The sequence below is a fragment of the Oncorhynchus kisutch genome, unplaced genomic scaffold, assembly GCF_002021735.2.
Source record: "Oncorhynchus kisutch isolate 150728-3 unplaced genomic scaffold, Okis_V2 Okis05a-Okis16b_hom, whole genome shotgun sequence".
Taxonomy (NCBI): domain Eukaryota; kingdom Metazoa; phylum Chordata; class Actinopteri; order Salmoniformes; family Salmonidae; genus Oncorhynchus; species Oncorhynchus kisutch.
Genome location: NW_022261982.1, coordinates 3,867,824 through 3,890,248, shown reverse-complemented (window position 1 = coordinate 3,890,248; position 22,425 = coordinate 3,867,824). Strand labels below are relative to the sequence as shown.

The following is a 22,425-nucleotide window of genomic DNA, read 5'->3' as shown; positions in this document are numbered from 1 at the left end:
ATGCTCGTTTTAATTTGAGAGCTCTGGAAAGAAAGACTTCCTATCCATTTATTACACATAACAAATAAACTGGACCATATCAATCAAAAAGTGTTACTGGGACTGGAATTAGGACATGGTGGATGTACACAGTGTTACAGGGACTGGAATTAGGACATGGTGGATGTACAGTGTTACAGGGACTGGAATTAGGACATGGTGGATGTACACAGTGTTACTGGGACTGGAATTAGGACATGGTGGATGTACAGTGTTACTGGGACTGGAATTAGGACATGGTGGATGTATACAGTGTTACAGGGACTGGAATTAGGACATGGTGGATGTACAGTGTTACTGGGACTGGAATTAGGACATGGTGGATGTATACAGTGTTACAGGGACTGGAATTAGGACATGGTGGATGTACAGTGTTACTGGGACTGGAATTAGGACATGGTGGATGTACAGTGTTACTGGGACTGGAATTAGGACATGGTGGATGTACAGTGTTACTGGGACTGGAATTAGGACATGGTGGATGTATACAGTGTTACAGGGACTGGAGTTAGGACATGGTGGATGTACAGTGTTACTGGGACTGGAATTAGGACACACGGTGGATGTACAGTGTTACTGGGACTGGAATTAGGACATGGTGGATGTATACAGTGTTACAGGGACTGGAATTAGGACATGGTGGATGTACAGTGTTACTGGGACTGGAATTAGGACACACGGTGGATGTACAGTGTTACTGGGACTGGAATTAGGACATGGTGGATGTACAGTGTTACAGGGACTGGAATTAGGACATGGTGGATGTACAGTGTTACTGGGACTGGAATTAGGACACACGGTGGATGTACAGTGTTACTGGGACTGGAATTAGGACATGGTGGATGTACAGTGTTACAGGGACTGGAATTAGGACATGGTGGATGTACAGTGTTACTGGGACTGGAATTAGGACATGGTGGATGTACAGTGTTACTGGGACTGGAATTAGGACATGGTGGATGTACAGTGTTACAGGGACTGGAATTAGGACATGGTGGATGTACAGTGTTACTGGGACTGGAATTAGGACATGGTGGATGTACAGTGTTACTGGGACTGGAATTAGGACATGGTGGATGTACAGTGTTACTGGGACTGGAATTAGGACATGGTGGATGTACAGTGTTACAGGGACTGGAATTAGGACATGGTGGATGTACAGTGTTACAGGGACTGGAATTAGGACATGGTGGATGTACAGTGTTACTGGGACTGGAATTAGGACATGGTGGATGTACAGTGTTACTGGGACTGGAATTAGGACATGGTGGATGTACAGTGTTACTGGGACTGGAATTAGGACATGGTGGATGTACAGTGTTACTGGGACTGGAATTAGGACATGGTGGATGTATACAGTGTTACAGGGACTGGAATTAGGACATGGTGGATGTACAGTGTTACTGGGACTGGAATTAGGACATGGTGGATGTATACAGTGTTACAGGGACTGGAATTAGGACATGGTGGATGTACAGTGTTACTGGGACTGGAATTAGGACATGGTGGATGTACAGTGTTACTGGGACTGGAATTAGGACATGGTGGATGTACAGTGTTACTGGGACTGGAATTAGGACATGGTGGATGTACAGTGTTACAGGGACTGGAATTAGGACATGGTGGATGTACAGTGTTACTGGGACTGGAATTAGGACATGGTGGATGTACAGTGTTACTGGGACTGGAATTAGGACATGGTGGATGTACAGTGTTACTGGGACTGGAATTAGGACATGGTGGATGTACAGTGTTACAGGGACTGGAATTAGGACATGGTGGATGTACAGTGTTACTGGGACTGGAATTAGGACATGGTGGATGTACAGTGTTACTGGGACTGGAATTAGGACATGGTGGATGTACAGTGTTACTGGGACTGGAATTAGGACACATGGTGGATGTATACAGTGTTACTGGGACTGGAATTAGGACACATGGTGGATGTACAGTGTTACAGGGACTGGAATTAGGACACATGGTGGATGTACAGTGTTACAGGGACTGGAATTAGGACACGTAGTGGATGTATAGTGTTACTGGGACTGGAATTAGGACACGTAGTGGATGTATAGTGTTACAGGGACTGGAATTAGGACACATGGTGGATGTATAGTGTTACTGGGACTGGAATTAGGACACACGGTGGATGTATAGTGTTACAGGGACTGGAATTAGGACATGGTGGATGTACAGTGTTACAGGGACTGGAATTAGGACATGGTGGATGTATATGCCCAGTAGAGGGTCTGTACCGTAGAAATATAATCACTATTCTATCATCAGTGTTTCTATGGTCTGTACGTGCAGTACCTGCCCAGCTGCCTGTATGCTGAGGACGGCCACGCGCGTCTCAGGGTCATTCTGGAACCGGTGAACCAAGTGGATACGCTCTGAGGACGGAACACTGCCATCAATACGGATGTAACTGGCCTGAGAGAGGGGGGGGGGGGGGGGATGGGGAGAGAGGGAGCGCGTGGTCATTACTGATGGGACACTGCCAATGATATGGATGTAACTGGCCTGAGAGAGAGGGGGGAGAGGGAGAGCGTGGTCATTACTGATGGGACACTGCCAATGATATGGATGTAACTGGCCTGAGAGAGAGAGGAGATAGGGAGAGAGGTAAATGTCAGCGCTGATTAAAACCTTGACCTCTGAACCCACCACTAAAACGACAGCAACATCCTATAGCATTGCTGTTTAGAAAAACAACCATTTACTAATACATCGGTGTACACGTCACTGACAAGCTGAAATGGTCCACTCACACAGACAGTGTGGTGAAGAAAATGGGGCTTGTCACCTAAAACCCTCAAACTTCTACAGATGCACAATCGAGAGCATCCTGTCGGGTTGTATCACCGTATGGTACGGCAACCGCACCGCCCACAACCGCAGGGCTCTCCAGAGGGTGGTGCGGTCTGCCCAACACATCACCGGGGGTGCGAACTACCTGCCCTCCAGAACACCTATAGCACCCAATGTCACAGGAAGGCCAAAAAGATCATCAAGGGCAACAACCACCCGAGCCACTGCCTGTTCACCCCGCTATCATCCAGAAGGTGACGTCAGTACAGGTGCATCAAAGCAGGGACAGAGAGACTGAAAAACAGCTTCTATCTCAAGGCCATCAGACTGTTAAACAGCATCACTAACATTGAGAGGCTGCTGCCTATATACATAGACTTGAAATCACTGGCCACTTTAATAAATAGAACACTAGTCACTTTAATAATGTCTACATATCTTTCATTACCCATCTCATATGTATATACTGTATCCTATACTATATCTTATTCTATACCGCTCTCACATTGCATGTCCATATATTTGTATAGGTTTAATTCCATTCCTTTACTAGGTGTGTGTGTATTGGGTATATGTTGTGTAATGGTTAGATATTACTTGTTCGATATTACTGCACTGTCGGAGATAGAAGCACAAGCATTTCTCTACACCAGCAATAACATCTGTTAAACACGTGTATGTGACCAATAACATTTGATTTGACATTTAGTCAATTCCACTCCACACAGACTGTACCCATATACAGGAAGAACAATGTAGTGTTCTAATACACCCATCGCAGTGATGTCATCGATTTGATTTTGATTTGATTGGATTAGTCGTGTCTCCCGCCCTCTGTCTCCCCCTCCGTCTCTCTCCCCGTCTCCCCCTCCGTCTCTCTCCCCGTCTCCCCCTCCGTCTCTCTCCCCGTCTCCCCCTCCGTCTCTCTCCCCGTCTCCCCCTCCGTCTCTCTCCCCGTCTCCCCATCCGTCTCTCTCCCCGCCCCCCCCTCCGTCTCTCTCCCCGTCTCCCCCTCCGTCTCTCTCCCCGTCTCCCCCTCCGTCTCTCTCCCCGTTCTCACGGCTGTAGTTCATCACGGCAGCATGCAGCTCCTTATTTTAGTCTTGTTCCTGTTAATGGGTGATGATGATGCTTCAGCGAGTGGGAGACTTCTCAAATTAGAAGATGTGATCACACTTGATCACGTATCAGATAACAGCAGACGACACCTATACCCTTCCTCTCACATCACTGCCATCGAGCTGAGAAACGCATGAAACTGGCTTAAAATAAAAATTGTGTGTGTGTGTGTGTGTGTGTGTGTGTGTGTGTGTGTGTGTGTGTGTGTGTGTGTGTGTGTGTGTGTGTGTGTGTGCATTTTACAAACTTCTGTTTTGAGTTTCTACATAATTGGAGATGAGATTCAGCAACACTTGGAGAACAAATGGAATAAAATGATTTATTTTTTATTTTAAAGCTTCTTTATTGCTAAAAAGTAATTGGTTCATAAAAATAGTTATTAAATAAATTCCACATTCAGTGTTGCTGAATCTCCTCTCTCCTTGGTTTGAAAGAGAGGAAGCGACAGTGATCCCTTCCCTTTGAGTTTCTACATAGTCTGTTCTAGTGAAAACACAAGTGTGAGTGGTATCACTGCCAGTGGCTGGTTCAACATGTATAGACTTGAGGGGAAAGTACACATGTACACAACACTAACATGTATAGACATGAGGGGAAAGTACACATGTACCCAACACTAACATGTATAGACATGAGGGGAAAGTACACATGTACCCAACACTAACATGTATAGACTTGAGGGGAAAGTACACATGTACCCAACACTAACATGTATAGACTTGAGGGGAAAGTACACATGTACCCAACACTAACATGTATAGACTTGAGGGGAAAGTACACATGTACCCAACACTAACATGTATAGACTTGAGGGGAAAGTACACATGTACCCAACACTAACATGTATAGACTTGAGGGGAAAGTACACATATACACAACACTAGCATGTATAGACTTGAGGGGAAAGTACACATGTACCCAACACTAACATGTATAGACTTGAGGGGAAAGTACACATATACACAACACTAGCATGTATAGACTTGAGGGGAAAGTACACATGTACCCAACACTAACATGTATAGACTTGAGGGGAAAGTACACATATACACAACACTAGCATGTATAGACTTGAGGGGAAAGTACACATGTACCCAACACTAACATGTATAGACTTGAGGGGAAAGTACACATATACACAACACTAGCATGTATAGACTTGAGGGGAAAGTACACATATACACAACACTAGCATGTATAGACTTGAGGGGAAAGTACACATGTACCCAACACTAACATGTATAGACTTGAGGGGAAAGTACACATGTACCCAACACTAACATGTATAGACTTGAGGGGAAAGTACACATATACACAACACTAGCATGTATAGACTTGAGGGGAAAGTACACATGTACCCAACACTAACATGTATAGACTTGAGGGGAAAGTACACATATACACAACACTAGCATGTATAGACTTGAGGGGAAAGTACACATGTACCCAACACTAACATGTATAGACATGAGGGGAAAGTACACATGTACCCAACACTAACATGTATAGACTTGAGGGGAAAGTACACATGTACCCAACACTAACATGTATAGACTTGAGGGGAAAGTACACATGTACCCAACACTAACATGTATAGACTTGAGGGGAAAGTACACATGTACCCAACACTAACATGTATAGACTTGAGGGGAAAGTACACATGTACCCAACACTAACATGTATAGACTTGAGGGGAAAGTACACATGTACCCAACACTAACATGTATAGACATGAGGGGAAAGTACACATATACACAACACTAACATGTATAGACTTGAGGGGAAAGTACACATGTACCCAACACTAACATGTATAGACTTGAGGGGAAAGTACACATGTACCCAACACTAACATGTATAGACTTGAGGGGAAAGTACACATATACCCAACACTAACATGTATAGACTTGAGGGGAAAGTACACATGTACCCAACACTAACATGTATAGACTTGAGGGGAAAGTACACATATACACAACACTAGCATGTATAGACTTGAGGGGAAAGTACACATGTACCCAACACTAACATGTATAGACTTGAGGGGAAAGTACACATATACACAACACTAGCATGTATCTGCTGCTGTCTCCACTGTATCTGCCATTCTGCACTCAGAGCCAAACACACACAGGGCATCTACATTTTATTCATTTAGCCGACGCTCTTACCCAGAGGGACTTACAGGAGTAATTTGGGTTAAGTGCCTTGCTCAAGGGCAGATCGACAGATTTTTCACCTCGTCCGCTCTGGGATTGGAACCTTTCGGTTACTGGCCCAATGCTCCGAACCGCTAGGTTACCTGCAGCTACAGGGTGGAACTCACTGGCGTTGTGTAAACAGTGACAGTCTATGACCCCCACGCCTGGGAATCTATGACCCCCACGCCTGGGAATCATGATCCCTACAGGGCTGTGACGACAACATCAGGGTTTTGTAACTCAGTTGCTTTATATTTGTGTTCAGTGTAGTTATTTTGTTAGATACTTTTCCCTATTAGCTGAAATCATCCTTAGCTAGCAAACATGTTTCACTATAAAACAACAAAATACTGCACTCTTGAACCACACAACTTTCCTAGATTCATGAAAGTGTTGTTAGACAACAGAAGAAATGTCAACTTCAATATGTGATGTAGTTTTAGGGGAATTTGCAGCAGTTGTTGGTAAGTAATGAATGTGCTAGCTTCTAGAGTAACTTCCTCAACCTTTAAGTGGTTTAGGATTTGAAGACAGGTATGGAACAATCTCCATAATAGTTTGACAGGTCTGAGAAAGTGCCTGAGGGCACATCTGTGTGCTGTGTCAGGGAGAGGGACAGAGATGGCCCCTTAGTGGGGAATTTGTGACAGAGGGGCTGCTGAACAGTGGGAGAGGTGTGCGTGTCCATTAGTTGTGATGAGTGAACAACCGTTACCTTGGCTTCGATGACAGCCTCGGTACATGCCTGTAGCATGGTCAGGTGATGAGCGAACACCAGGAACTTTAACTTCTCAGTCTCCAGCAGCATCTTTATGTAGTCTTTCACTGCTCCGGCCTATAGGAGGAGACCACAGAGGGGCCAATAGAAATGCAACAACAACATATTAGAATACATCTCTATGTGAAGGCCATACAGGGGAAATCAACCACAGGAAGGAAGGGAATGAATTGCTATGAGACACATACTCAAGACTTTGTCTTGAAGGACCACATATACGATACACCCCCCCCCCCAATCGACAGTCCTGTCCTGCTGTCCACATGCCACACACCTCCTGGACTTCAGACCTCTCTCACCAGTCTCTCCTCGTTCACCTAGAGACTTGGACTGTTAATTATCAGAAGGCCTTTCCTCTCAGAGGGAGGATAATGAAAGTAGGTCTAAGCAGGTCTAGCTAGAAGCCCCCTCCTCCATCTGCTAATGGGAACTTCTCATTACTGGGTTGCTGGGTTGCTTTTAACTCTGCAGAAGTTTAATTAGTGCAACACAAACTTCCTGTCCACTGAAGCAGTGATATGTTATCTCTCTTTAAAGTCCATCATCAGAGGCAGCAGGGTCTCTGGGTAATTGGGAGCATCTGCTGCTGCTGGTAGACGGGGTAAAAATAAAAACCCTGTCCCCTTTCACACTGCCAAACTCGGTCCCAACATGACACCCTATTCTCTATGTAGTGCACTACTTTTGACCAAGGCCCATAGTGCTCTGGTTAAAAGTAGGGCACCATGTAGGGAATAGGGTGCCATTTGGGATGCATCCATGGTCCACTCGCCAGGCATTCACATACGCTTCAGAAGTGACATGAGATGTGTGTGTGTGTGTGTGTATCCACTCACCCCCCAAAAAAGTTATTTTCTGTCAGAGTGTGTGTAGCGGCAGCCAACCAAAAGGGCGAGGAAATGAGACAGGAAGATGACACGTCTACAGCGACGGTGAACTTTAATCAAGCGGAGGAAGGGAAACTGAGAGGAACCAATCAGCAAACAAGACGGAGCGAAACAAGCCAACCGGTGAGGAAGGATTCCTCCGTTGATTACGTTCAGCAGGCGGAGGCAGTCTGAGGCTTTGTTAACCTTGGTGTCGGTATCCTTATTACAGAGGAGCCTGGGTCATGTTCAGTTAGACACCAAACAAAAGTAAAACGGTCCAAAACGGAGCGAAACAGGTGGAGGTACTATCTGTGCTTGTTTTCTGTTTTCTGTTGAAAAAACGTTTGTATCCTTGGTACCAAGTCAGCTTCCTTCACTTAAAGTCACCTGGAAGTTAACGGCTGACATTCTTGCCTGGTGGCGTTACCATGGCAACCACATTAGAAGTAACACCTTGAAAAGGTTCCACTATATTTGGGTTCGGTCTGCTGTGTCGAAAAGGTTTACTTTAGAAAAAAACAGAGAAATTGAAAGGCCACAGTTATGGCTGTCCAGAGTTATGATGGCCAGCCAGAATGCTTTCACTAAGGGGTGGCAGACCTTCACTCTGTTCCCATGGCGATGCGCTCTGAGTAATGTGAAGCATAATAACCTATGGGAGGGAGGGCCTTGCATCTGAGGAGAAGAAAAAAACATGCTTCTCACCTTTTGACATCGCCCTTCAACAAACAACCTCTCTAGAGAGTGAGAGAGAGAGAGACCCTTTTCTAGAACGGTGCAGAAGTGCTGGGCCAGGAGGGGGTTAGGTGCCTGTGTGTGTATATACACTGTACCTTAGCGATGGCGGTCTGTTTGTACATGCGTGTCACGAGCCCCATGACTTCAGTGAAGGGGTTGTCCGTGGCAGAGACCCCCGAACCCATCGTCCTCATCAGGCGCTCCCACTCCTCCAAGCTGCCGCTCGCCTCCTGCACACGCACACACACACACACACACACCACACACACACCACACACACGTCAAAAGGCCTGTCTCTTTCTTTCTCTTTCCCCTCTTCTCTGTTTGCTATAAGGGCAGAACATGTTGCTGTGGATGGTACCCTACTTTTCCTCCTTCAGGTAGAGAGAAAGGAGGAGAGAGAAAACGAAAGACAAGACAATTCCCAAAGACGCTTCTCCCCTCCCCTCCCCTCCCCTCCTCTCCTCTCCTCTCCTCTCCTCTCCTCTCCTCTCCTCTCCTCTCCTCTCCTCTCCTCTCCTCTCCTCTCCTCTCACGTCAGTAGTGCCTAGGTAGGTCACATGGGCTAGCCCAATTATAGCTGGATTGTGACAAGGGGATGTTGAAGATGGAGAACACACTATCCCAATACAATAAATCACACACAGTCTGTTCTCAAGGTGAAACACAATGAGTATTTAGGGGAGTTACTGTACAACGGTAGTATGAAGGAGTATTTAGGAGAGTTACTGTACAACGGCAGTATGAAGGACTATTTAGGGGAGTTACTGTAGAAAGGCAGTAGGAAGGAGTATTTAGGAGAGTTACTGTACAACGGCAGTATGAAGGAGTATTTAGGGGAGTTACTGTAGAAAGGCAGTATGAAGGAGTATTTAGGGGAGTTACTGTAGAAAGGCAGTACGAAGGAGTATTTAGGGGAGTTACTGTAGGAAGGCAGTGTGAAGGAGTATTTAGGGGAGTTACTGTAGGAAGGCAGTATGAAGGAGTATTTAGGGGAGTTACTGTAGAAAGGCAGTGTGAAGGAATATTTAGGGGAGTTAGGGGTATTACTGTAGAAAGGCAGTATTTAGGGGAGTTAGGGGTATTACTGTAGAAAGGCAGTATGAAGGAGTATTTAGGGGAGTTACTGTAGAAAGGCAGTATGAAGGAGTATTTAGGAGAGTTAGGGGTATTACTGTAGAAAGGCAGTATGAAGGAGTATTTAGGGGAGTTAGGGATATTACTGTAGAAAGGCAGTATTTAGGGGAGTTAGGGGTATTACTGTAGAAAGGCAGTAGGAAGGAGTATTTAGGGGAGTTAGGGGTATTACTGTAGAAAGGCAGTATGAAGGAGTATTTAGAGGAGTTAGGGGTATTACTGTAGAAAGGCAGTAGGAAGGAGTATTTAGGGGAGTTAGGGGTATTACTGTAGAAAGGCAGTATGAAGGAGTATTTAGAGGAGTTAGGGGTATTACTGTAGAAAGGCAGTAGGAAGGAGTATTTAGGGGAGTTAGGGGTATTACTGTAGAAAGGCAGTATGAAGGAGTATTTAGAGGAGTTAGGGGTATTACTGTAGAAAGGCAGTAGGAAGGAGTATTTAGGGGAGTTAGGGGTATTACTGTAGAAAGGCAGTACGAAGGAGTATTTAGAGGAGTTAGGGGTATTACTGTAGAAAGGCAGTAGGAAGGAGTATTTAGAGGAGTTAGGGGTATTACTGTAGAAAGGCAGTAGGAAGGAGTATTTAGGGGAGTTAGGGGTATTACTGTAGAAAGGCAGTAGGAAGGAGTATTTAGGGGAGTTAGGGGTATTACTGTAGAAAGGCAGTAGGAAGGAGTATTTAGGGGAGTTAGGGGTATTACTGTAGAAAGGCAGTAGGAAGGAGTATTTAGGGGAGTTAGGGGTATTACTGTAGAAAGGCAGTAGGAAGGAGTATTTAGGGGAGTTAGGGGTATTACTGTAGAAAGGCAGTAGGAAGGAGTATTAGTTAGTTAGGGAAGCAGCTCTGAGAAGACAACAGATACACCTGATTGTATTGCAAGTATTTTTGTAATGTATATATATTTTTTCGCCTTTATTTAACCAGGTAAAAATTGGGCGTGCAAAATTATTCAGCCCCTTTACTTTCAGTGCAGCAAAATCTCTCCAGAAGTTCAGTGAGGATCTCTGAATGATCCAATGTTGACCTAAATGACTAATGATGATAAATACAATCCACCTGTGTGTAATCAAGTCTCCGTATAAATGCACCTGCACTGTGATAGTCTCAGAGGTCCGTTAAAAGCGCAGAGAGCATCATGAAGAACAAGGAACACACCAGGCAGGTCCGAGATACTGTTGTGAAGAAGTTTAAAGCCGGATTTGGATACAAAAAGATTTCCCAAGCTTTAAACATCCCAAGGAGCACTGTGCAAGCGATAATATTGAAATGGAAGGAGTATCAGACCACTGCAAATCTACCAAGACCTGGCCGTCCCTCTAAACTTTCAGCTCATACAAGGAGAAGACTGATCAGAGATGCAGCCAAGAGGCCCATGATCACTCTGGATGAACTGCAGAGATCTACAGCTGAGGTGGGAGACTCTGTCCATAGGACAACAATCAGTCGTATATTGCACAAATCTGGCCTTTATGGAAGAGTGGCAAGAAGAAAGCCATTTCTTAAAGATATCCATAAAAAGTGTCGTTTAAAGTTTTCCACAAGCCACCTGGAAGACACACCAAACATGTGGAAGAAGGTGCTCTGGTCAGGTGAAACCAAAATTAAACTTTTTAGCAACAATGCAAAACGTTATGTTTGGCGTAAAAGCAACACAGCTCATCACCCTGAACACCCTATCCCCACTGTCAAACATGGTGGTGGCAGCATCATGGTTTGGGCCTGCTTTTCTTCAGCAGGGACAATGGTTAAAATTGATGGGAAGATGGATGGAGCCAAATACAGGAGCATTCTGGAAGAAAACCTGATGGAGTCTGCAAAAGACCTGAGACTGGGACGGAGATTTGTCTTCCAACAAGACAATGATCCAAAACATAAAGCAAAATCTACAATGGAATGGTTAAAAAAAAAACATATCCAGGTGTTAGAATGGCCAAGTCCAGACCTGAATCCAATCGAGAATCTGTGGAAAGAACTGAAAACTGCTGTTCACAAATGCTCTCCATCCAACCTCACTGAGCTCGAGCTGTTTTGCAAGGAGGAATGGGAAAAAAATGTCAGTCTCTCGATGTGCAAAACTGATAGAGACATACCCCAAGCGACTTACAGCTGTAATCGCGGCAAAAGGTGGTGCTACAAAGTATTAACTTAAGGGGGCTGAATAATTTTGCACGCCCAATTTCTCAGTTTTTGATTTGTTAAAAAAGTTTGAAATATCCAATAAATGTCATTCCACTTCATGATTGTGTCCCACTTGTTGTTGATTCTTCACAGAAAAATAGTTTTATATCTTTATGTTTGAAGCCTGAAATGTGGAAAATGGTTGCAAAGTCGAATACTTTCGCATGGCACTGTACATGTCCCCTTACCTTTGGTATGTAAATACAAAGACAAGCTATATATTATGATGTTTAGACATACAGGGCCTTCAGAAAGTATTCAGACCCCTTGACTTTTGACACATTTTGTTATGTTAAAGCCTTATTCTAAAATGGATTAAATGGTTATGTTTCTCCTTCAATCTACACACAATACCCCATAATGAAAAAGCAAAAAACTGTTTTTAAGAAATGTTTGCTAATTTATTAAAAACACAAATATCACATTTTCATAAGTATTCAGACCCTTTACTCGGTACTTTGCTGAAGCACCTTTGGCAGCGATTACAGCATCGAGTCTTCTTGGGTATGATGCTACAAGCTTGGCACATCTGTATTTGGGGAGTTTCTCCCATTCTTCTCTGCAGATCCTCTCAAGCTCTGTCGGGTTGGATGGTGAGCATCGCTGGACAGCTATTTTCAGGTCTCTTCAGAGATGTTCGATCGGGTTCAAGTCCGGGCTCTGGCTGGGCCACTAAGGAACATTCAGAGACTTGTCCTGAAGCCACACCTGTGTTGTCTTGGCTGTGTGCTTAGGGTCGTTGTCCTGTTGGAAGGTGAACCTTCGCCCCAGTCTGAGGACCTGAACACTTTCCACCGTTCAGCTTTCCCTCGATCCGGACTAGCCTCCCAGTCCCTGCCGCTGAAAAACATCCCCACAGCATGATGCTGCCACCACCATGCTTCATCGTATAGGGATGGTGCCAGGTTTCCTCCAGACTTGACACTTGGCATTCAGGCCAAAGATTCCATCCTGGTTTCATCAGACCAGAGAATCTGGCCACTCTACCATAAAGGCCTGATTGGTGGAGTGCTGCAGAGATGGTTGTCCTTCTGGAAGGTTTTCCAATCTCCACAGAGGAACTCTAGAGCTCTGTCAGAGTGACTATCGGGTTCTTGGTCACCTCCCTAACCAAGGCCCTTCTCCAGATCTGTGCCTCGACACAATCCTGTCTGGGAGCTCTATGGACAACTTATAACAACTCTGCAATCATTTCCAACCAATTGAATTTACCACAGGTGGACTCCAATCAAGTTGAAGAAACGTCTCAAGGATGATCAGTGGAAACAGGATGCAGCTGAGCCTCATAGCAAAGGGTCTGAATATGTACGTAAATAAAGTATTTGTTTTTAATACTTTTGCAAACATTTAAAAAAAAACTGTTTTTGCTTTGTCATTATGGGGTATTCTGTGTAGATTTGCTGGAAAAAAAATGTAACCGATTTTAGAATAAGGCTGTAACGTAACAAAATGTGGAAAAAGTCAAGGGGTCTGAATACTTTCTGAATGCACCATACATGCATAAATTAATTATTTCATTCACACTGACTGCATACATACAGTCCTTAAATTAGCCAGCCAATGGAGAGCATAGGCTGAGGAGTGTGTGTGTGTGTGTGTTGCCAGCATGTGATTTGAGTGCAGCAGCAGGTGAGGTCTCTTTGTACTGAGAGAGAGAGACAGATAAAGAGAGAGAAATCAGAGAGAGATCAGAGTGAATCAGAGAGAGAGAGAGAGATCACAGCGAGAGAGAGATCATAGAGAGAGAGATCAGAGTGAATCAGAGAGAGAGAGATCACAGAGAGATCCCAGAGAGAGAGAGAGAGATCAGAGAGAGAGAGAGAGAGAGATCATAGAGAGAGAAAAGAGGGAATGTGCAGGCCATGCATTCCTCTGGCCGACAGAGGTAACAGAGGATGAGTTCTACTTCATTACTTCAGCCTTATACAGAGAGGAGAGGAGCGTAGCGCACAGAGTTTAGAGCTCACCGAGTAACGTTTACACACTAGAGAGCTCACAGAGAGGCTAGCGGAGAGTGAAGCTCACAGAGTAGTTTACACACTACTAGAGAACTCACAGAGAGGCTAGCGGAGAATGAAGCTCACAGAGTAGTTTACACACTACTAGAGAGCTCACAGAGAGGCTAGCGGAGGGTGAAGCTTAGAGAGTAGTTTACACACTACTAGAGAGCTCACAGAGAGGCTAGCGGAGAGTGAAGCTTAGAGAGTAGTTTACACACTAGAGAGCTCACAGAGAGGCTAGCGGAGAGTGAAGCTCACAGAGTAGTTTACACACTACTAGAGAGCTCACAGAGAGGCTAGCGGAGAGTGAAGCTCACAGAGTAGTTTACACACTACTAGAGAGCTCACAGAGAGGCTAGCAGAGAGTGAAGCTCACAGAGTAGTTTACACACTAGAGAGCTCACACAGAGGCTAGCGGAGAGTGAAGCTCACAGAGTAGTTTATACACTAGAGAGCTCACACAGAGGCTAGCGGAGAGTGAAGCTCACAGAGTAGTTTACACACTAGAGAGCTCACAGAGAGGCTAGCGGAGAGTGAAGCTCACAGAGTAGTTTACACACTACTAGAGAGCTCACAGAGAGGCTAGCGGAGAGTGAAGCTCACAGAGTAGTTTACACACTACTAGAGAGCTCACAGAGAGGCTAGCAGAGAGTGAAGCTCACAGAGTAGTTTACACACTAGAGAGCTCACACAGAGGCTAGCGGAGAGTGAAGCTCACAGAGTAGTTTATACACTAGAGAGCTCACACAGAGGCTAGCGGAGAGTGAAGCTCACAGAGTAGTTTACACACTAGAGAGCTCACAGAGAGGCTAGCGGAGAGTGAAGCTCAGAGTAGTTTACACACTAGAGAGCTCACACAGAGGCTAGCGGAGAGTGAAGCTCACAGAGAGGCTAGCGGAGAGTGAAGCTTAGAGAGTAGTTTACACACTACTAGAGAGCTCACAGAGAGGCTAGCGGAGAGTGAAGCTCACAGAGTAGTTTATACACTAGAGAGCTCACACAGAGGCTAGCGGAGAGTGAAGCTCACAGAGTAGTTTACACACTAGAGAGCTCACAGAGAGGCTAGCGGAGAGTGAAGCTCACAGAGTAGTTTACACACTAGAGAGCTCACACAGAGGCTAGCGGAGAGTGAAGCTCACAGAGAGGCTAGCGGAGAGTGAAGCTTAGAGAGTAGTTTACACACTACTAGAGAGCTCACAGAGAGGCTAGCGGAGAGTGAAGCTTAGAGAGTAGTTTACACACTAGAGAGCTCACAGAGAGGCTAGCGGAGAGTGAAGCTCACAGAGTAGTTTACACACTACTAGAGAGCTCACAGAGAGGCTAGCGGAGAGTGAAGCTCACAGAGTAGTTTACACACTACTAGAGAGCTCACAGAGAGGCTAGCGGAGAGTGAAGCTCACAGAGTAGTTTACACACTACTAGAGAGCTCACAGAGAGGCTAGCGGAGAGTGAAGCTCACAGAGTAGTTTACACACTACTAGAGAGCTCACAGAGAGGCTAGCGGAGAGTGAAGCTCACAGAGTAGTTTACACACTACTAGAGAGCTCACAGAGAGGCTAGCGGAGAGTGAAGCTTAGAGAGTAGTTTACACACTAGAGAGCTCACAGAGAGGCTAGCGGAGAGTGAAGCTCACAGAGTAGTTTACACACTACTAGAGAGCTCACAGAGAGGCTAGCGGAGAGTGAAGCTCACAGAGTAGTTTACACACTAGAGAGCTCACACAGAGGCTAGCGGAGAGTGAAGCTCACAGAGTAGTTTACACACTAGAGAGCTCACAGAGAGGCTAGCGGAGAGTGAAGCTCACAGAGTAGTTTACACACTAGAGAGCTCACACAGAGGCTAGCGGAGAGTGAAGCTCACAGAGAGGCTAGCGGAGAGTGAAGCTCACAGAGTAGTTTACACACTAGAGAGCTCACACAGAGGCTAGCGGAGAGTGAAGCTCACAGAGAGGCTAGCGGAGAGTGAAGCTCACAGAGTAGTTTACACACTAGAGAGCTCACAGAGAGGCTAGCGGAGAGTGAAGCTTACAGAGTAGTTTACACACTAGAGAGCTCACAGAGAGGCTAGCGGAGAGTGAAGCTTAGAGAGTAGTTTACACACTACAGAGCTCACAGAGAGGCTAGCGGAGAGTGAAGCTTACAGAGTAGTTTACACACTAGAGAGCTCACAGAGAGGCTAGCGGAGAGTGAAGCTTAGAGAGTAGTTTACACACTAGAGAGCTCACAGAGAGGCTAGCGGAGAGTGAAGCTTAGAGAGTAGTTTACACACTAGAGAGCTCACAGAGAGGCTAGCGGAGAGTGAAGCTCACAGAGTAGTTTACACACTAGAGAGCTCACACAGAGGCTAGCGGAGAGTGAAGCTCACAGAGTAGTTTACACACTAGAGAGCTCACAGAGAGGCTAGCGGAGAGTGAAGCTCACAGAGTAGTTTACACACTAGAGAGCTCACAGAGAGGCTAGCGGAGAGTGAAGCTCACAGAGTAGTTTACACACTAGAGAGCTCACAGAGAGGCTAGCGGAGAGTGAAGCTTAGAGAGTAGTTTACACACTACAGAGCTCACAGAGAGGCTAGCGGAGAGTGAAGCTTACAGAGTAGTTTACACACTAGAGAGCTCACAGAGAGGCTAGCGGAGAGTGAAGCTTACAGAGTAGTTTACACACTAGAGAGCTCACAGAGAGGCTAGCGGAGAGTGAAGCTTACAGAGTAGTTTACACACTACAGAGCTCACAGAGGCTAATTAAGAGATTATGGAGTTCACACTGAGTTTATAGAGCACACTGAGTTTAGATCTCACAGGGTAGAGAGCTATAGAGCTCAGAGTTTACACACTAGACTAGAGAGCTCGTTCAGAGATGATGGAGTTTACACTGAGTTTATACAGCTCAGAGTATAGAGCTCACAGGATATAGAGATCACAGAGATCACAGAGTTTAGAGCTCACGAGATATAGAGCTCACAGGGTACAGAGCTATAGAGCTCACAGGGTACAGAGGTATATGGGATGGGGCCACAGTGTCTCCCGACCCCTCCTGTCTCAGCCTCCAGTATTTATGCTGCAGTAGTTTGTGTCGGGAGGCTAGGGTCAGTCTGTTATATCTGGAGTACTTCTCCTGTCATATCCGGTGTCCTGTGTGAATTTAAGTATGCTCTCTCTAATTCTCTCTCTTTCTTTCTCTCTCTCATTCAGAGGACCTGAGCCCTAGGACCATGCCCCAGGACTACCTGACATGATGACTCCTTGCTGTCCCCAGTCCACCTGGCCGTGCTGCTGCTCCAGTTTCAACTTCCACCTGACTGTGCTGCTGCTCCAGTTTCAACTGTTCTGCCTTATTATTATTCGACCATGCAGGTCATTTATGAACATTTGAACATCTTGGCCATGTTCTGTTATAATCTCCACCCGGCACAGCCAGAAGAGGACTGGCCACCCCACATAGCCTGGTTCCTCTCTAGGTTTCTTCCTAGGTATTGGCCTTTCTAGGGAGTTTTTCCTAGCCACCGTGCTTCTACACCTGCATTGCTTGCTGTTTGGGGTTTTAGGCTGGGTTTCTGTACAGCACTTTGAGATATCAGCTGATGTACGAAGGGCTATATAAATACATTTGATTTGATTTGAGAGGTATAGAGCTCACAGGGTAGAGAGGTATAGAGCTCACAGGGTAGAGAGCTCACAGGGTAGAGAGGTATAGAGCTCACAGGGTAGAGAGGTATAGAGCTCACAGGGTAGAGAGGTATAGAGCTCACAGGGTAGAGAGCTGAGTATACTGTCCACAGAGCTCATGGTGGATAAAAGAGCCCACAAAATACAGATATGATGGAAATAAAGTTAAATGAAATAGAAATGAACTGGCTAATGTTTGAATATGCATTCAGTTTTATAGAACAGACAGCGAGTGCTGATCAGTATGAAAGGCTACTTTACTTATGAACGGAAAAGGGCAAGACTGAAATAAGAACCATATGGCAATGGGAGATAAAATGATAACTAGTGTAAATTGGATACTATTGCCGAGCAACAGGATGGGAGAGCAAGAGAGGGAGGGTGGGGGAGTGTGAGAGAGAGAGAGATATGATAATGAGGGGATATTTTCTGAATATTTAGCACCCTGTCTCCCCTCTGCCTAGAGGGGTCTGTCCGTCCAGCCGTTTGTCAGCGTGTATGTGTGTGTTTCGGTCTGTCTGCCCGTCTGTCTGTCCGTTACCTTGGCAGCGTCTTTGGGCAGGTCGAAGGGGATGCGCTGGCGTATTTTGGGGGGTAGCTGGGGGAGGACCTGGACCTTCAGCCTCCGGATCATGATCTCACTGAGACGCTGGTGGAGTTCCTCAAGATGAGAGGCACCACGACTGTCCCACTGTCTCCTATTACCAAAGAACCTGAGAGGGACAGATCATAAACAGTCCCACTGTCTCCTGTTACCAAAGAACCTGAGAGGGACAGATCATAAACAGTCCCACTGTCTCCTGTTACCAAAGAACCTGAGAGGGACAGATCATAAACAGTCCCACTGTCTCCTGTTACCAAAGTGTCATTATGCGACTGCCCAGTATGTACACACTGCTGTTTGTCATTTTGGGAGATGTAGCATTTTCACCATGCCAATGATCATTATTACTGTGTGTGTGTTTGTATGTATGTGTGTGTGTGTGTGTGTGTGAGTGAGTGAGTGAGTGTGTGAGTGTAGGGCGTTACCTGTAGTGGGCGTTACAGTATTGTTTGGCGTAGTCACTCCACGTTCCAAACATCCTAGGATAGAGAGCCTCTATCTGCATAAAGAGCTGTGGAAACATAATAAATGTAATGTGTGTGTGTGTGAGAGGTGTGTGTGTGTGTGTGTGTGTGTAAGAGAGGTGTGTGTGTGTGAGTGAGTGTGTGTGTGTGTGAGTGAGAGAGGTGTGTGTGTGTGTGTGAGAGAGGTGTGTGTGTGTGAGAGAGGTGTGTGTGTGTGTGTGTGTGAGAGAGGTGTGTGTGTGTGTGAGAGAGGTGTGTGTGTGTGTGTGTGTGTGTGTGTGTGTGTGTGTGTGTGTGTGTGTGAGTGAGAGAGGTGTGGCAGATGTGTTCTACCCCCTCCATTCTAACCATCATCACTCTCCAAGGCACTAAACGGAACATTTCTACCATGATGATAATAATGGACAATTATTCAAATGGATCTTTTCAGGCAGCAGCCATGTGAATAACTACAGCCACTGTGAATGTCCTCATCAAAGCACTGTAGCAGCACAGTGGAGCCAAGAATACTCTGCTGTTACACGGGGAAATGGAAGGTTTGGTGTCGGGAACAATAGTAACACGTGGGTGGAAGGAAAGGAGCGATGCTGGTTCTCTGGCACGGGCTCTGTGGTTGGTGTGTGTGTGTGTCATTTTAAAGTTATAAATACTACAGAAAGAACAGAGCTGCAATGGTTTCTAGAGCCTTTAAATCCCAGACCATCTGTACTCAACCAGCCCTTCATGCTTCCTCTAGACGCAGACAGGTTCAATGCAGATCTGTGTCTGTGAAGTACTAATGGAATGATAGGATCCCAGCGGGCCAAGCTGGTTCAAATGTCAGAATAGAACAGAAATGTGTGATCGGGGGATGGCGTGTGTTCGGACGTTTGGACCTTCGGGGGTACCGTACCTCCTCTGGCCGTCCCAGGGCCGGGGTGCCCGTCAGTAGGATGGCCCGCTTGGCGTTCTGGATGAGTGGTACCAGTATCTTAGACCTGGCTGCGTTCCTGGATTTGAGGTAGTGGGACTCATCCACCACCACCACATTAAACCTCTGTCTGGTCAGAGCCTCCACCAGGGGGCGTGCATCTGTGGTGAGCAGCCCGTAACCTAAAACTGTTACCTTACTGCTACTGATCCCCCTATATAACACACAGAGGGTTATAATGTGTTATGTATGGGTTAGTGTGTTATAATGGGTCTGTGGTGACCAGCCCGTAACCCAACACTGTTACCTTACTGCTACTGATCCCCCTATATAACACAGAGGGTTATAATGTGTTATGTATGGGTTAGTGTGTTATAATGGGTCTGTGGTGACCAGCCCGTAACCCAACACTGTTACCTTACTGCTACTGATCCCCCTATATAACACACAGAGGGTTATAATGTGTTATGTATGGGTTAGTGTGTTATAATGGGTCTGTGGTGACCAGCCCGTAACCCAACACTGTTACCGTACTGCCTCTGTAGAGTGGACAGAGACACACCGATTATCGATCATCTCTAACAGTGAAAACATTGACTGCTGCTGTACTGATACTGTCAACTTGAACTAAATTGATTGAGAAAATAGACCTTCATTTAGCGGGAATGAAAATATCAATTTGCACATTTACAATTTTAAACTGCAGGTTAACATTTATTGTCATGAGTCTTGTCCAGGAGGCAGAACTGAAAGATCTCCCTTAGTTAGACCAGCTGCAAAGTCAACATGTACTATGTTGTAAAAATCATGAAAACAAAATGAGCTTTTTGGTCTTAATTGAAGGTTATAGTTTGACATTAGGGTTAGCAGTGTGGTTAAGGTTAGGGTTAGCAGTGTGGTTAGGGTTAGACATTAGGGTTAGCAGTGTGGTTAGGGTTAGACATTAGGGTTAGCAGTGTGGTTAAGGTTAGACATTGGGGTTAGCAGTGTGGTTAAGGTTAGACATTGGGGTTAGCAGTGTGGTTAAGGTTAGACATTAGGGTTAGCAGTGTGGTTAAGGTTAGGGTTAGACATTAGGGTTAGCAGTGTGGTTAAGGTTAGACATTAGGGTTAGCAGTGTGGTTAAGGTTAGGGTTAGACATTAGGGTTAGCAGTGTGGTTAAGGTTAGGGTTAGACATTGGGGTTAGCAGTGTGGTTAGGGTTAGACATTGGGGTTAGCAGTGTGGTTAAGGTTAGTGTTAGACATTGGGGTTAGCAGTGTGGTTAAGGTTAGGGTTAGACATTGGGGTTAGCAGTGTGGTTAAGGTTAGGGTTAGACATTGGGGTTAGCAGTGTGGTTAAGGTTAGGGTTAGACATTGGGGTTAGCAGTGTGGTTAAGGTTAGGGTTAGCAGTGTGGTTAAGGTTAGACATTAGGATTAGCAGTGTGGTTAAGGTTAGACATTAGGGTTAGCAGTGTGGTTAAGGTTAGGGTTAGACATTAGGGTTAGCAGTGTGGTTAAGGTTAGGGTTAGACATTGGGGTTAGCAGTGTGGTTAGGGTTAGACATTGGGGTTAGCAGTGTGGTTAAGGTTAGTGTTAGACATTGGGGTTAGCAGTGTGGTTAAGGTTAGGGTTAGACATTGGGGTTAGCAGTGTGGTTAAGGTTAGGGTTAGACATTGGGGTTAGCAGTGTGGTTAAGGTTAGGGTTAGACATTGGGGTTAGCAGTGTGGTTAAGGTTAGGGTTAGCAGTGTGGTTAAGGTTAGACATTAGGATTAGCAGTGTGGTTAAGGTTAGGGTTAGACATTAGGGTTAGCAGTGTGGTTAAGGTTAGACATTAGGGTTAGCAGTGTGGTTAAGGTTCGACATTAGGGTTAGCAGTGTGGTTAAGGTTAGGGTTAGACATTAGGGTTAGCAGTGTGGTTAAGGTTAGACATTAGGGTTAGCAGTGTGGTTAAGGTTAGGGTTAGACATTAGGGTTAGCAGTGTGGTTAAGGTTAGGGTTAGACATTGGGGTTAGCAGTGTGGTTAAGGTTAGTTAAGAGTTGATGACTTTGTGGCTGTGCTAGTTAGTGACCACTCTGCAGAGGTGCCTCTAGAACAAACTAAAAACATTAACCTGCATTTTAACAGGAGGAGAACTTCAGTAGGGAAACCAGGACCACAACCAAGCAGCGCAGGAAAAGCAGACCTGAGTCCAGGTGAAGTTAACATGGGGTAACGTACAGCGTGTCACTCTTCGTCTCCACCAGGTTGATATCTCCAGGGTTGAGCTCAGGGATCCACCTCTCCATCTCCTCGATCCAGGGGTACTTTAGAGAAGAGGGCACCACGATGAGCAGAGGCCACTCCTGTCTGTAGGCGTAGGCCACAGAGATAGCCTGAACCGTCTTCCCTAGACCCATCTGGAGAAGAGGATTAACAGTACAATGTAGAGGATGAAAACAATGATGTATGGATATAATCCATGAAAACCCATTTCAAAAACAAAACAAACCGAACACAATCATTGCCTGGCTCAAAGGAAGCATGTGATGGAGTGTTCCTGACATTCTGAGACACCAATACATTCTAGAATGACTTTATGTCAAAAATGATTACATGGCTAGGAAGGTTTCTTAAACTTGACAAATTAATTCAGAGGGAAGCATAGCATATATTATTTGAGGAAAATAGATTTGATAGGACTGGGGAGTTGGGTTGTGTGTGCCTCAGGGCTTACCTCATCTGCGATCATACACCTGAAACAGAGAAGAGAACGACGGGGGGGTTGAGAGTGGAGGACATAGAATACTTCATGTATTCACGCAATATTGCACTAGCAATCAAATCCAAATGGATTGGTCACATGCGCCGAATACAACAGGTGTAGACTTTACCGTGTAATGCTCGTTTACGAGCCCCTTTCCCAACAACACAGTCTAAAAATAATAA

At 45.5% G+C, this 22,425-nt stretch overlaps 1 protein-coding gene across 1 annotated transcript in view; it reads right to left on the bottom strand.

Annotated features, from left to right (window-relative positions):
- The window catches only part of LOC109876264 (DNA annealing helicase and endonuclease ZRANB3), an 84,868-nt gene that overhangs the window by 48,363 nt on the left and 14,080 nt on the right, over positions 1-22,425 (bottom strand). Inside the window, exons 4-11 of the mRNA XM_031813254.1 lie at positions 22,214-22,232; positions 21,718-21,896; positions 19,492-19,723; positions 18,561-18,646; positions 18,073-18,244; positions 8,651-8,785; positions 6,886-7,005; positions 2,353-2,472 (exon numbers count right to left, since the gene is read on the bottom strand). Coding sequence (XP_031669114.1) covers positions 2,353-2,472; positions 6,886-7,005; positions 8,651-8,785; positions 18,073-18,244; positions 18,561-18,646; positions 19,492-19,723; positions 21,718-21,896; positions 22,214-22,232 — 1,063 coding nt within the window. The remainder of the gene's footprint in view (positions 1-2,352; positions 2,473-6,885; positions 7,006-8,650; positions 8,786-18,072; positions 18,245-18,560; positions 18,647-19,491; positions 19,724-21,717; positions 21,897-22,213; positions 22,233-22,425) is intronic.